The sequence below is a fragment of the Hippichthys cyanospilos genome, chromosome 2 (assembly GCF_059441005.1).
Source record: "Hippichthys cyanospilos isolate Australia breed blue-spotted pipefish chromosome 2, RoL_Hcya_1.0, whole genome shotgun sequence".
Classification (NCBI taxonomy): Eukaryota; Metazoa; Chordata; class Actinopteri; order Syngnathiformes; family Syngnathidae; genus Hippichthys; species Hippichthys cyanospilos.
Window position 1 is genome coordinate 11365853 of NC_142370.1, and position 13210 is coordinate 11379062.

At 39.2% G+C, this 13210-nt stretch overlaps 2 protein-coding genes across 3 annotated transcripts; both read right to left on the minus strand.

Annotated features, from left to right (window-relative positions):
• Positions 1 to 368: 368 nt before the first annotated feature.
• LOC148427280 (microtubule-associated protein RP/EB family member 1-like) lies at positions 369 to 5797 on the minus strand. 2 transcript variants are annotated; one of them, XM_088408953.1, is made up of 7 exons: positions 5666 to 5797; positions 3841 to 3970; positions 2565 to 2710; positions 2228 to 2429; positions 2033 to 2142; positions 1812 to 1964; positions 369 to 1241 (listed from the first exon to the last, which is right to left on the minus strand). In XM_088408953.1, exons 2-7 carry the CDS (start codon positions 3959 to 3961, stop codon positions 1197 to 1199), a joined length of 777 nt encoding a protein of 258 aa, XP_088265079.1. In that variant the 5' UTR covers positions 3962 to 3970; positions 5666 to 5797; the 3' UTR covers positions 369 to 1196. The 2 variants fall into 2 exon arrangements, with proteins under 2 accessions (XP_088265079.1, XP_088265080.1); XM_088408954.1 differs by having other exon boundaries at positions 3841 to 3978.
• A 756-nt stretch (positions 5798 to 6553) lies between these two features.
• LOC148427281 (DNA (cytosine-5)-methyltransferase 3C-like) lies at positions 6554 to 12824 on the minus strand. Its single transcript, XM_088441918.1, has 14 exons — positions 12742 to 12824; positions 12269 to 12631; positions 11434 to 11478; positions 11281 to 11360; positions 10865 to 10977; positions 10608 to 10791; positions 10169 to 10253; positions 9403 to 9548; positions 9088 to 9178; positions 8846 to 8994; positions 8683 to 8768; positions 8320 to 8389; positions 7878 to 7999; positions 6554 to 7797 (listed from the first exon to the last, which is right to left on the minus strand). Exons 1-14 carry the CDS (start codon positions 12821 to 12823, stop codon positions 7581 to 7583), a joined length of 1833 nt encoding a protein of 610 aa, XP_088298044.1. The 5' UTR covers position 12824; the 3' UTR covers positions 6554 to 7580.
• Positions 12825 to 13210: the final 386 nt, after the last annotated feature.

Sequence of the window (13210 nt, forward strand, 5' to 3'; positions counted from 1 at the left end):
GGGTGACTGGTTGAGTTTAGCAATCACACAATGATGCGTTAAGATTTAAAGGGAAAATGAGTAAAAGAGTAAGCTTTAGACAATTTTTCATCAAAAAGGAATGATTATAAATTTCAAAAACTTGCAAATAAACGTGTTCTTAAAGATCACCACAGTATGTTTTGAAAATATTTGTAAGTCTGGTGATGATTATATTACATGGAGGGTGGTGCTCCTCCTGAGGCTGCCATTTCTGTTATAGCTACAGACATTGGTAAATGTCGCACCTCCTGCTGTCCGTGATGAAACACGGCCTAAATCTTACATTTCGTCTCTTTGTTCCGTTTAGTCCATTAGGTCTGCAGAAAAATAAATGTAACAAGGAAAAATGATTTGCAAACAGTATTATTTATTGAGAAGGCAAAAAAACACGCAGGCACCATTTGATCGTGAGCAACATTCACTCGGTTAAAGGCTGTCAAAGAATGAGGCTGCTGCATGTCTCGAGGATTTGGCAGGATCATCTGATTGACGCTCTCAAACTCGTGCGCCTTTTCAGGATCCAAACGCCAAAGTTAGTCCTCGGAAGGGCACTCGTAAAATTATCTCAAGAGATAAAAATATCTTTACACTCACACGCACAAAATACAACGACACATTACATTGAACCTGTTTGGACACTGTGACAAATGACGTCATTCTGTTGGTATATGACTTAAACTAAAGGTCGGTCCCACACCAAAAGGGACCAGCACATCCGTCAGAAAGTAAGAGAATTTTCTATGAGTAAAAAGGCAATCAAATATGGCCAACATGGCGTAAAACATCCGGCTTCTTTTGGAAGTATTGTACCAGCTGGGAATGTCAAAACAAAAAAAACAAAAACAAAAAAAAAAGGGGGGGGGGGGGGGGGGACAAAACGTAGGGGCACACGCCAGCAGGGTTACAACTATGAAAACTACAAACAGTGGCAACCGGTTAGGTGGACTGAAAGTCTTCAAAAGACATCTTGTTGAAAAAAAACTGTACAGTGCATACAAGTACACGCACAGAATTTTCTTACACTCGTGTGATAAAAATCAGATACTTCCTGACAAGGAGGAAGAGGATTTCATTGATAAAGAGTTGTTAATCCAGCAGCAGCGGCGAACCACTACCATAGGACTCAAATGAGGACGTCGAGGATGATTTTCTTGTTGGGGGGGGGGGTTACACTGCTAACACTCCTCTTGCTCTTCGGCATCTGGGATCTCAAAACCCTCCTATATAAAGCCAGAGAAACCAGGATGAATACAAACAAAACAAACCTTTAGAAGTATATCCATATCCTTGTAAAAACAAGTTTTCCATAACTACACACAGGTAGAAAATCAGGCAATTAACGAGCCCCGGGTTATGCGGTGGTGGTGTCGGCAAAAAAAAAAAAAAAAAAAAAAGACTTGATTTGTGAAATCCTTCCTGCACATCACTGAAACATCACATTCTAAAAGTGGATTTCAGATGGGGCTAAGTGTAGCTCAAAGGCTATATGTTCGTGAGCTTTTAACAGTGTTTCTGCAAGCATTTGTGAATTTCAAGCTAATGCAGTGACAGGACCAGAACATTTTACTGAAGTAAAAGCAAATGAATTGGAACATTAACACAACTTGTTAATTGTGCTCTAGTGAGCTGCAGTCAGTACGGTACAGTTTTATCATATTGCGATTATTTTGCAAATGGATTAATCGTTAAGAACCACTGTATTATATCAGTTTCATATCAGACCCACTATTGTTTGTCACGCTGCTTGACGAAAACATAAAAAAACAAATAAGCAAATAGAAATAACTTACATCAACAGCGTAAAGAATTTCAACAATCCTCTGCAGTGCCGGATGGCCCTGGCCTTCATTCTCCTGGCAAATGAGCTCAATGTTCCGCAGTTTACCGAAGTAAAAGTCCCTCTCCTTCTCAATGTCCTGAACGGTGCATCTCAGGTCCTCCACCTGCACATGACGACAAAATAATCACAGTCACACACTAGCGTCACCAAACATGTTTTTTTTGTCCTTACTTCTGACAGAATCTCCGCCACGTCCACATTGGCGGTGGCACTTGCAGACTTTCTGGCAGTAACGGACGCCATCTTGGGGGCAACTTTGGCAACTGGTGGCCTCTGAGGAGCTGGTGAGAACGACGGGAAATGAGATGCATGGTGAGATAAGAGAAAACAAAAAACCTCCGGGTTTTTGATAAGCGTCACGCTCACTCCGACTGATGGCCTTCTTTGGGGGTTTGTTAAGGGCCGACATGGTGGCATTGAGCACGGGTGCAGCATCTTGGCCCTTCCTGGCCTCCACTGGATCATACTCGCTGTCATGGTGGTTGGCGTCGAAAAATTTCTTGAACCACTGCACAAACTCAAAGTTGTCTTGGAACTTGCCCTTCACCAGCTTATCCACTGGAATGATCTGAAAGAGGGACATAGCGACAGCGGGCCTTCGCTTCAATATTGACTGTACCGCAAATAGACGCTACGACCCAAAAAGATTGACGCGGTGGCAACCTCACTGGCCGTGATGATGCACGAAACAAGAGTCACTCACTTTGTCGATGTTCATCTTTTTGAAGGCAATCTGGAGAAGCTTGAAGTTGTGTATGTACTCATGCTCCAGCTTGGCGCCAAATTTCACTTTCTTCAAAGGCACAGAGCCCGGGAACAACATGTCCATGAACTGACAGTAGGCGGCACCTGCACAAGCAAATACAGCGGTGCCATGAGATGTGACTTTAATTCATGACCACGCTTGAAACTCAAAGCACAACAAATGGGAGATCCTGAATAACTTCACTTACCATATTGTGACACTAGTTTGCCAACAGTGACCAGTATAGGCGAGTGTGCCAGATATCAGAAGTGAACCAAATTTGATACATTTCCATCAATCAAACAGAAAAGGGAGGAGCTCTCTACAATGGGTTCTCGATGTTGTAACGATACCAGAAGGGCTAAACAATTTCAGGAAAAATAGGAATTGTGATTTCACCGACACATTTTTGTATTTTCTTTAATATATTATGTATCGAGCGTTGGTGTGATAATAATGTGCAGGAACATTTAAAAAATTACAGAAAAATCACCATACCATTAAACGCAAATAATACAAACAGGCGGAAGTTTTGAGCAGTCCTTTTTTAAATGTTTCTAAAATGTTTGCAACATGACAAGACCTTCTGTACTACTTGCTGTCAAGTATAATTAGACATTTATGTGTACTTTTGCTTGAGATTTAAGTGCTTCAAACAAAGACTGAGGTTTTAGCAAAACGGCCTGAAAGATATATGTTTATTAATTTAATGTTTTAGCAATAAAAGGAACGGTTAGTGTAAAAGTGCAAAAATAATAATGGAAGTATTTATGCATTATTTAAACGTGAAAAAGTATGCTTTATGTTTTCTTTGTTAGTTATGTATTGGAAGGATATATATGGAGCTGTAGGATGGCGATGCAGTGGCTCTTACCTCTTCCAATCCACAATTTCAGTGTACATTGCTACAATGACAATAAAGGCATACTATTGTGTTCTAAAAAGTCCCTGTTAAATTTGGTCAAAAAGTATGTTTATTCCACTCCGCTTCTCTTTTTTGAAATTTTCATGTAGACACCAGCTTTCTCTTTTGTCACAAAATCTATGAAACATACATAAATAGTCACTACGCAACAAGGGGGGTGGGGGTCCATTCATGACATCACTGTAGCTCAAGAAGCAAATACTTTTTAACCTGAATCGTGATTCACTGGGAACTGTCGGATGAGTACGACTGTGAATATGCCACATACTCGCTATCACTATGACACATAATATTTCAAACAAGTCTCACCCGAACACAACATTTCTATCTTGGTGAGATCCATCTGTAGAGAGTCGTTGATCCACACAAGCATGTCATGGCGACTCAGGTTTTCGCTAGTCACCGAGGTAGAGTAGACGTTCACAGCCATCGTTTGTCTCTGAGGAGCCAGAAGAAAGTGATTAACATTAGAAATAAGGATTAAAAATAAATAAAGCCCTGATGGGAAGGGCTACACTTTTGGAATTCACTTTTAACTACAGTACATTTCAATTACATATTAATTACACTATTCTAATTCTAACAATTATACATATTATTTATATATATATATATATATATATATATATATATATATATATATATATATATATATATATATATAAAATAAATAAATTGACTATTGCTATTAAATAAATTATTTGGTAACTGGTATTGTCTGTAAAATGTCATTAAATACCACTGACATGTGAAATGCCTTCGATGTCAAGAGCAAAGTATTGGACAAAATATTGACTTGAGTTAAAGCTACCTGGGGTGCTCATTTTGCAACTCGTTATAAACTGAAATATCAAAGTTGATCAAGGCCCAGGTAACTACCAATCACCTCTTAGCTTGCTAATGTCACTTCAGCGCACTCAGAAAACATGGTTAGCTTTAATTGGTCATTTCCTGAGCCGTAAGCAACTGTGATGTAATTTTTAATACCAGGTGGATTTTTCTGCTTTGTTCATATTCAACAAATGCATCATTAATCAGAACACCATTTTTCCATCCCTCTTAAGGGGTGGTCATTTTGCCAATGGCGTGTCATCTAAAAATAACACCACAATTGTTCAACATAACAATCAATCACAGATCGTCTGTCTTCTGAGTTAGGTCATGTAATGTTCACAAGCCTTGCAATTACTTGGAAACCATTCAGGGTGACCACCAGGAAGGCACCAGGAATCCTGTGACCCTTGAGAGGATAAGCGGCTACACAAAATTGATGAATCAATAGATGGATGTTTACAAGAAGAGCCATGATTGGTAGTTACCAAAGGTCTGAGCAACTGTGATGTCATAGACACTGATCAGTGTCTAGACCAGTGGGCAGGCATAGAACATGTTGTAGGGAACATTTTGGGGTTGACTCCCCCTGTAAAAACTATATCGCCAATTACAACTGATAATTTCTTACAACAATAAAAATAATAATTTAATTAAAGTATAGGAGCGTTGGGAGGTGTATATGTATATATATATATATATATATATATATATATATATATATATATATATATTTTTTTTTTTTTTTTTTAAATTGGAGATCAACACGCACAATGACATCTCATTCTCACACTTGACAGATTAACGTCCGATCATAGACTAACGGCCCCTTCCCAAAAATACCTAGCACAAAAGGCGATGACGATTACAGACTAATAATAATAGTTATCTTTAACTCGCGGTTTAAGCATTTCACTGCTTTTGCTCCCTGTACAAACGGCAATGCGACAGACTTGAAAATGATTTCGATGGATCAACACAACTGGGCCGCACTGCTAGCCGGTTAGCTCGGCTATGCTAACCACCGTCGAAACAAACGGCGTTTCCCCGCCCTAAACCGCACTGCGGATTTAACATCCTGCCCGCGAGGAAGTCGGTTGGGATTTCTCTCCATTAACGTATTCGTTTAGAAATTACGTGAGTCGAAGACTGTTCTCTTAGATTCTGTTACTGTTTTTTTCCCCTTTTTTCCACACATAGGGAAGTGAAACGGACATGACGGGTTTCCACTGCCACAAACTGGCCGCTGTCGTCTTTAACCAAGGTTTAAGAGCGGATTAACGACGGTCAATGAAGAACCCACCTTGATGGCCAAAGCGATTACTCGTTGTTTGGTGTTATTAGCGGCTCGGTCCAACTTTAGTTCGCCGGTAGCTGAAGAAAAAAAATGAGGGTATCCTTCCCCTTCCTCTTGTTCTCGTGTGGCTACTTTCTTCTTTTAGTGTGGACGTCCACTAAAGGCTTGTCGTGATTGCGCATTACAGCCATCTAGTGCCGAGGAAGAGCAACGCACACATGTTGACGCTTGATTCCCAAGCGAATCTTCACCGCTAAAAGGTAATAAATCAGATCAAAAACATTACATTGGAGGACATTTTTCTCTGAGTAAATTTACTTGTCCTGAGATCAAATATACCAAATATAAAACAAAAAACTAAGAAAAATGAATAGTTTTCGATATACTAAGTAGGTCTCTTGTCCCACAAACACTGTAATAATCAAATTGAATCTCATTAACTTCTCAAATAGAATCAAAATTGCATTTTTGCGGTGTAATATTCACATGTGAAAAACGAATTTTGCTCCAAAGTCACCATTTGCCCTTTTACTTAGTGTTTTATTTTCATTTGAAGCTGTCCCTTATTTTTAGGCCTGCTAGGGATCAGATATGCCTGCAGACGTAGTTCTTAAAGGGTTGTTGTAAACACAAAAGCAAAGGGAAAAAACAGAAAAGAATAAGTATATGTTTGAATGAAAAGAATACAAAGATTATTTTAAATAACTAAAGATGACATCACCACCCAAAGAAATCCCAATATATAAATCCCAATAAATAGAATAACAAAACCATGGTATTTATTTTATATTGCAAAATTATGAATTGGTTTTGTACAATCTTTGGGTGTATACAAAAAGTTTTGAGTACAAAACTTATGTAAACAAAGTCCTTCTCAAAAAGAAATGAAAAATAAAGCTCGTGAAGAGGACAGAGGTAAAAGAGCATGTTAATAAACAAAACCTAGATTTTTATTCACCCACACCATTAGCATTACTCACATCACATATTTTAAATGTGAAATAGGGCATTGAGGTCAACCATCCATTTTGTAAACACAAAACATGCCTGTATGTAAAGATTCCAACTCAAAAACAAAGCCAACAAAACAAGCCTGTAAAAAGGACAGAGCAAACAAAACGTTTTAAGTTTTAAAAACACCTATGCATTCAGCATTAGTAACATCAAATACAGTATTTCAAACGTGATTAGGGGTGCTGCCACATGAAATGGGGCTTTTGGCCAACTGGCCCCTGACTTCAATTAGGGCTTGAAGAAGTCAGGGTTGAAATACTTTTTCCACCCTGCATGGTGACATTTACACCTTGCGTTTGTTAAAAACATGGACAACATGATTGTTTGTGCAGCATTATTCTAAGAAAAATGTCATTACCTATTGTTGTAACAAATAGTTGAATTGCATTGCATTTGTCCAAAATGCATTTATGCATATATTAATATATTTTTTCTGTGGAAAAGAAAATGGATGGATGGATAAAATATTCTTCTTCCCTGAGTTAGAAAATGGAATTAAAAAAAACAACTTGTTGAGTCAACTTTTGTGAATGGTTACGTTAACTTAGTTCATGTAGATTATAGATAAACCTGCATTAAAAAAAAGATGCAAATACTTGAACCAACATTTTTTTTAAAGGGACACTGTAAGATTTAGCCCGTTTTTTATTAAAAAGGAATAAATTAAATGATTATAAATTTAAAAAACTTGCAAATAACTGTGTTCTTAACGACCAACAGTAGGTTTTAAATACAATCGTAGGTCTAGTTATCATTAAATTATATTACATGAGGGGTGGCACTCCTCCGGAGGCTGCCATGTCTGTTATAGCGAATGACAATGGTAAATGCACCACCTCCTACTGTCCGTAATGAAAAATGGTCTAAATCCTACACATTGTCCCTTTAAAGAAACATCAGTGTCTTCCTAGCCAAGCTGCTGAACCGGTGGAGGGACGCAGGTGGCATTGGTGGCTGGGCAGGGAGAGCTGAAGGTAGTGAGCTCCTCGCAGGCAAAATAGTCCTTGAGCGGGGCGAAGAGGTGTCGGATGACGGGAACACTCCACGCTTTGCCCAGCACCTTCTGTCTCTGCTGCCGGTTCATGTTCCTCACATCCGTGTAATGTTTGGGAAAGCCAAAAATCCTGACAGTGTCACAAATGATTGAAAAAGTCAGAATGAAAAATATACATTTAATTCACACACACTACACATTTTTTTTTACTTTTCTAGTTCGGTGATCCAAAGAATATCTTCTTTGCCTTGGTCGATGACTGGAAGTAGCGAGACATATTTGCCCTGCTTCAGTGAGTTTTGGTTTGTGGTGATGGTTCTCACTTTGGTGAACTGGAAGAGACCCCCAAAACAGCAGCTATGTTAACTGCTCAAACATGAACCATGTTTCCTATCAAATATGCATTTAATTGAGAAGACAAAGTAAAAGGTTTAATTTTTAAGATTATTACCAATGAGACTGCGTACAAATGACTTGCATATAAATGACTTGTTCCAACCCCTTCACAAGATTTTCATTCAATTATTATTTTTATATTTATATCGTTTGGTTTTTGTATTTTCGTTTTTTTACACATTGCAACTTATGTGCCATTGAAACAATGGAGTCATCTGCATGGTATTAAAGCAGCATGGTGTGTGGAGTTACTGACCCTGGCTTCCCTGCCAACTTCCAAACATTCTTGCAGAGTCAACTTGTCATTCTGGGAGGCTGCAATGGGCCTGAGAGACAATACAACTCAAATGCAATAACAGAAGGTGATATGATGCCTAGAAATTTATTATGCAACAAATTCAAGGCTTTTAGGTGTGCATGGAATTAAAACTACAGTGACAGCTGGGGCTGCATTTGCATTCTGTTATGTATCCACTAGATGAAGTTGCGCTCAAGGGAATGACAACTCAATGATCAGAAGTCAGCAGTTTGTGCAGTCAGCACATGATAAGAAAGCTGAACTTCAGAGGAATATGAAATAATCGGTAATTTTCTGCCAATCCCAGAATATGTGAGTCACCTGCTCATCCCTGGGATGTTCCCCCAGAAGTAACGCGCTCTGTGGGCTGGGCTCACTTTGACGGCATCCACCAGAACCGGGTTGCACTGTCGATCAAGAGAGCAACAGTGAGACAAAGCGTGGTGGTGGGGGGTCCAATGGACAGTGGAGTGGTAAAGGGTACCTCAAGGAAGCGGCAGATGTTGACTTTGTCATGCGTGTTCATAAAGACAACATTCTCAAAGAGCCAGAAGAATGGCCGTTGGTCTTCTTCTTTGGGCTTGAGCAGCTGCAGGATGCGGTAGAAGTCAAAGAAGAGCCTGCCTGAACCCTCTGAGGATGGAAGAGCATGCTGTTTCAGATGCCATTAAAATTGCTCCCCCTCTTAAAAAAAAAGAAAAAAAAGAATGGCCAATCCATACAGACCGTAGAGTCCTTTTCTGATAGGGTTAACGATGGAGAGGTCGTTGCAGGGGCTCCCACCAATCAGCAGGTCAAAAGGACCCCACTTCTCTACCTAGAAGGCAAAATAGTGGCTAATTCGCAGATTTTCAATTATTTTAAGATATTAACCCAAAGACTTGTTTTTAGGTAGGTTTTTTTTTTTTAATTATTTTTCTGGTGCCTGAAAATCCCTGCCACAGAGTGAGTAAATTATTTTGTTTTTGTTGTCTACCCTCCTTGTTATCAGTGAATAAAAAACATAGAAAGTTTATCAATGTTTTGTGTGTGTGCTCGTACAAGTTCCTTGGTGATGGAGCGGGCATCCCCAACATGAACGATCTTCCCATCGTGGTTGACAAAGGCGACCGCAATGGAATCTTCGCAAATCTCTGATGCAATGTACGTGTGGATCTTAAAGCCGAGGTCCTTCAACACATGGTATCCTGCAATAGGATGGGTTTACATTATGAAACTGGGCAACTCGCATTTTCCGTGTCTGTCGATACGTTCACACTTGGGCTGAACAAGGCACAGACTGCAAAGATGAAAGTGCTAATATACTGCATGTGAATGTGTCCATCTCAGACGTGAACCAGTTAACATGCTTAAACCAAAATCAAGATTCTTAGAGTAATATTTATGATTGTTGTTGTTGCTGCAATGCCATGTTGGCACCCATTATTTTCATCACTATCCCTTCTGTGCCAGAGACACATTCACACATGTTCACGTCTGATAATCAAACGAGTTAACTAATACTGAATCATAATCATCTTTGATCCCGAAACATGTTCACAAGTGACACGGAAAAATGCGGATACCTGATATTTGAACAAACCCAGACCTAATTCTGCAAAATCTTTACATTTGATATGGAAATGTTTTCACCTCTGACCATAAATTTTGTTCACATATACCAAAATAGTGATTCTCAAATAGAGGGGGCATTCTAACAGGGTTTCTGCAAGTTTCAGCATATCTGATTTAATGCCGCGACAGGAGCTAAATTGTGTTTTAGTGACTCCTTTGTCAAACAATGCATGTCTTCCTGTTGTGTGCTGACCTGTTGCAATGCCATCAAAAAGTGACAGAACTCGGATAGGTCTTCTCAGGTTTGTGGGGATGGATGGGTAAACGCGGTGCGGTTCCTGCAGGGGAAGATGACAGATAATGACAAAATGCTAAAATGTTTGAAATACTGCATGTTATATAATTCCTAAACAAGTCAAATCAGAACATTTCTTCATGTTCTATGCAGCCCGACGAGTCTAAACACAGTATGAATAACAGTTGCTCAGGTAATGACAAATCACAGCTCAGTTTGCAATATCACATGACCAAGCTCAGGAAAGATGTCAGCCATGTGCATGAGGAGATATTTTAAAGAGCCAGATGACTTTTGGACACTTTTTGGCAACTGCAAAATATCCTCTACAATTTGGTTTATGGTATAAACAGCAACAAAAAGCATTATGTACAAAGGTTGTCAAGCAAAGACTCACAAATTCCATTGCGCTGTTATTGGCAAAAAACTGCTGGACGCGAATGCTCCAGTCCTCTCTGGGAAGGAGGGCACGGTGGGCTCGGTGGTCCTGACACAAGTAGCAGATCCACGGGTCCAGATGCTTGAGCGAGTCAAAGGTCCCACATCCCACCAGGATGTTGAGGCAGTCGTTGCAGTAGGATCTTGGATATGAGAACACATAGTTGACAGCGAGTCATCTTAAAGGATGGCGAATGTCCAAATAAACAAACGGACCTGCTGCAGCCGTCATTTCCGCATAGGAGGACCTCCAGGCCATAGCAGCAGATGGTGCAGTAGGACTGATAGCCGTCATCGTCGTAGCGATACAAGGTCTCTGTGAAGTTGTCCTACAGCGAGAGCATTGTGAGATTGTCGCAGAGAAGGGAGAAAGATTCAGGTTCTGAGGTTGAGGGATCAAATCTCTCACTCGTGCTTGTGTTGGAATTTCATCTAACGTTACCAAATTCAAAGTCTCTAAATTGTATATAGTTGTCAAACAGGATGTTGATGCAGATTTTTGGCAGTTAAAAATACTGGTTACCAATTCCAGCACATATTATAATATTTTTTGTTCATTTTCTATATATAAACATTTCCTGAGCAATAAATAATGGTAATAAACAAGCCACAATCGGGGTTAGCTTTCTTACTTTGCACTTCAAGCAAAGACCTCCTTTGAAGAGTGGGTGGAAGATCTCCACATTGTCACTCCCACAACACAAACAGAAGCCTACAAACGCAGAGACAAATTTCATTTCAAGACTGACATGGACAGATGGATTTTCTCAATAGATCACACAAACCTTCAATATCGAGGTCCAGTTCCACAATCCTCTTAATTGTCTCCTCTGCACACACAAACATATATTTAAGATATTTTTAAGACACATGTAAATTAGAATGATGTTTATATATAATATTTGATTTATTCACTGCCAAAGTCAATGCCAATGGATATCAAAGACACATTTTGCAATGAGTGTTAGAATGCGTTAAAAGTGGGGCTCCCACTAATTACCTATTCTTATTGGAGGTATATTATTTTCTAATTTAATAAATATACAATAAACACAAAAAAATATTAAAATATGTTAATATGTTTACTATTTTCTAGCTAATAAATGAAATTCAAAATTTTTCTACACTTATACTAAAAATGTTCAAACTGTTGTTATTGAGGTAAAAATATTACAGGTGCAACATTTAATCTACAAATTAATCAATAAACATTTTTGATAACCAATTCATCATTTAGTGCTCAGAATTTCAGCTTCTCGACAGGAAAGCAGAATGATTGGCATTGTTTTGAATCAGAATAAACACATTGCAAACTTCTACTTTTACTATGTAAAACAATGGTCAAAATCTTAGACGATTCAGCCTACTCATATATTTTGTTGCATTCTTTATTCATTATTATTATTTTGCCTTTATTGATTGCATTGCAGCCTAAAAAATGAGGAAAGGCGTGGCCTAACGCCTATTTTTTTTAATGGAGACAGAAATCAAAATGTTTAAAATCAGACACAATAGCCATATATTAAAATAATCATTAGTTGCAGCCCTGGAAAAAATATACGACAGGTTAACATAGAGCAAGTAATTTGTAAATTGTACTCTGAATGGAAACAAACTCACGTCTGTGTTTCTGGTTGGGCTGAGTGTAATTAGCGCTGTTGGACGGGCAGACCTTGTTGTATGCTCTGGTCAAGGACTTCACTTTGAGCATATGGTCGGGCGAGCGGTTGCCATCCAATACGCGGCCCCAGGGAATGTTCCCTCCCTTGGACTTCCTCTGCAGACCTTTGCCTTTCTCACACTCGTCTTTCTCCTCCTTGCCCCAATCTGCAGAATCATTAATGGATTTTTTCCTGACGTGGCGTTTCTTGTATTTCTGCTTGGTGGCGCTCGGTGTCTTCACGGGGGTACTGGTGGAGATGCTGCTCTCCCGTTTTATCTTTCTAAGCTTCTTTTTTTTCCTGACGTCTGAATTTATCTCACCTTGATGGGAAGAAACATCAGGACAGGGCTTACTAAAAATAATGAGCCCATTGTTTATGTAAAAGAAAACTTTCAGTAGAATGAATGAGAGGTAAGCATATCTGCCTTACAGTTTTGAGGTCCTGGCTTTGAATCTGAGTCCTCGCCCTGGGGTGGGGAGCTTGCTTGTGTGGTGGGCCAGCATCCTGCCATATTTCCAAAATGAGTGTCAGGTTGAGTGAAGTTTCGGGCAGGTGTAAATTTGAGGCGAGGGTTAGGGTTGTCTACAATAACCTACAATCTAGTATTGGGTCAAAGTCTTAGTGGTGTTATAGAAAAAGATAAGAGATACATTCTGTACGTGCCTGCACCATTGCCACCGGCCTCTTCGTTGGACACGATGATGTCATCTTTGTCATCATCGCTGCTTAGCACGTATATAAACTCCGCCGGAGAATTATTTGAAGCTGGAATAACTGTAAACAAAGACAAATGAGATACAGTTCTACTCCTTACCTTTAGTTTATGTTTCAAATTAGGATGTTCAGATTTGAAGTGCTGCACCTTGAAGTGCATTTTTTAAACTATCTTTTTAATTCT

Bases quoted from the DNA above. Each gene is read 5' to 3' on its own strand.
- LOC148427280 (XM_088408953.1), bottom strand. From the start codon at position 3,961: ATGGCTGTGAACGTCTACTCTACCTCGGTGACTAGCGAAAACCTGAGT. The intron at 2,430-2,564 runs GTGAGTGACTCT...TCCCTCTTTCAG, and splicing joins AAAAGATGAACATCGACAAA to ATCATTCCAGTGGATAAGCT. The intron at 1,965-2,032 runs GTAAGGACAAAA...CGTCATGTGCAG, and splicing joins TGGCGGAGATTCTGTCAGAA to GTGGAGGACCTGAGATGCAC.
- LOC148427281 (XM_088441918.1), bottom strand. From the start codon at position 12,823: ATGGCAGGATGCTGGCCCACCACACAAGCAAGCTCCCCACCCCAGGGC. The intron at 11,479-12,268 runs GTGAGTTTGTTT...TTGTGTGTGCAG, and splicing joins GCCCAACCAGAAACACAGAC to AGGAGACAATTAAGAGGATT. The intron at 8,000-8,319 runs GTCAGTAACTCC...GGTCTCTTCCAG, and splicing joins AAGTTGGCAGGGAAGCCAGG to TTCACCAAAGTGAGAACCAT.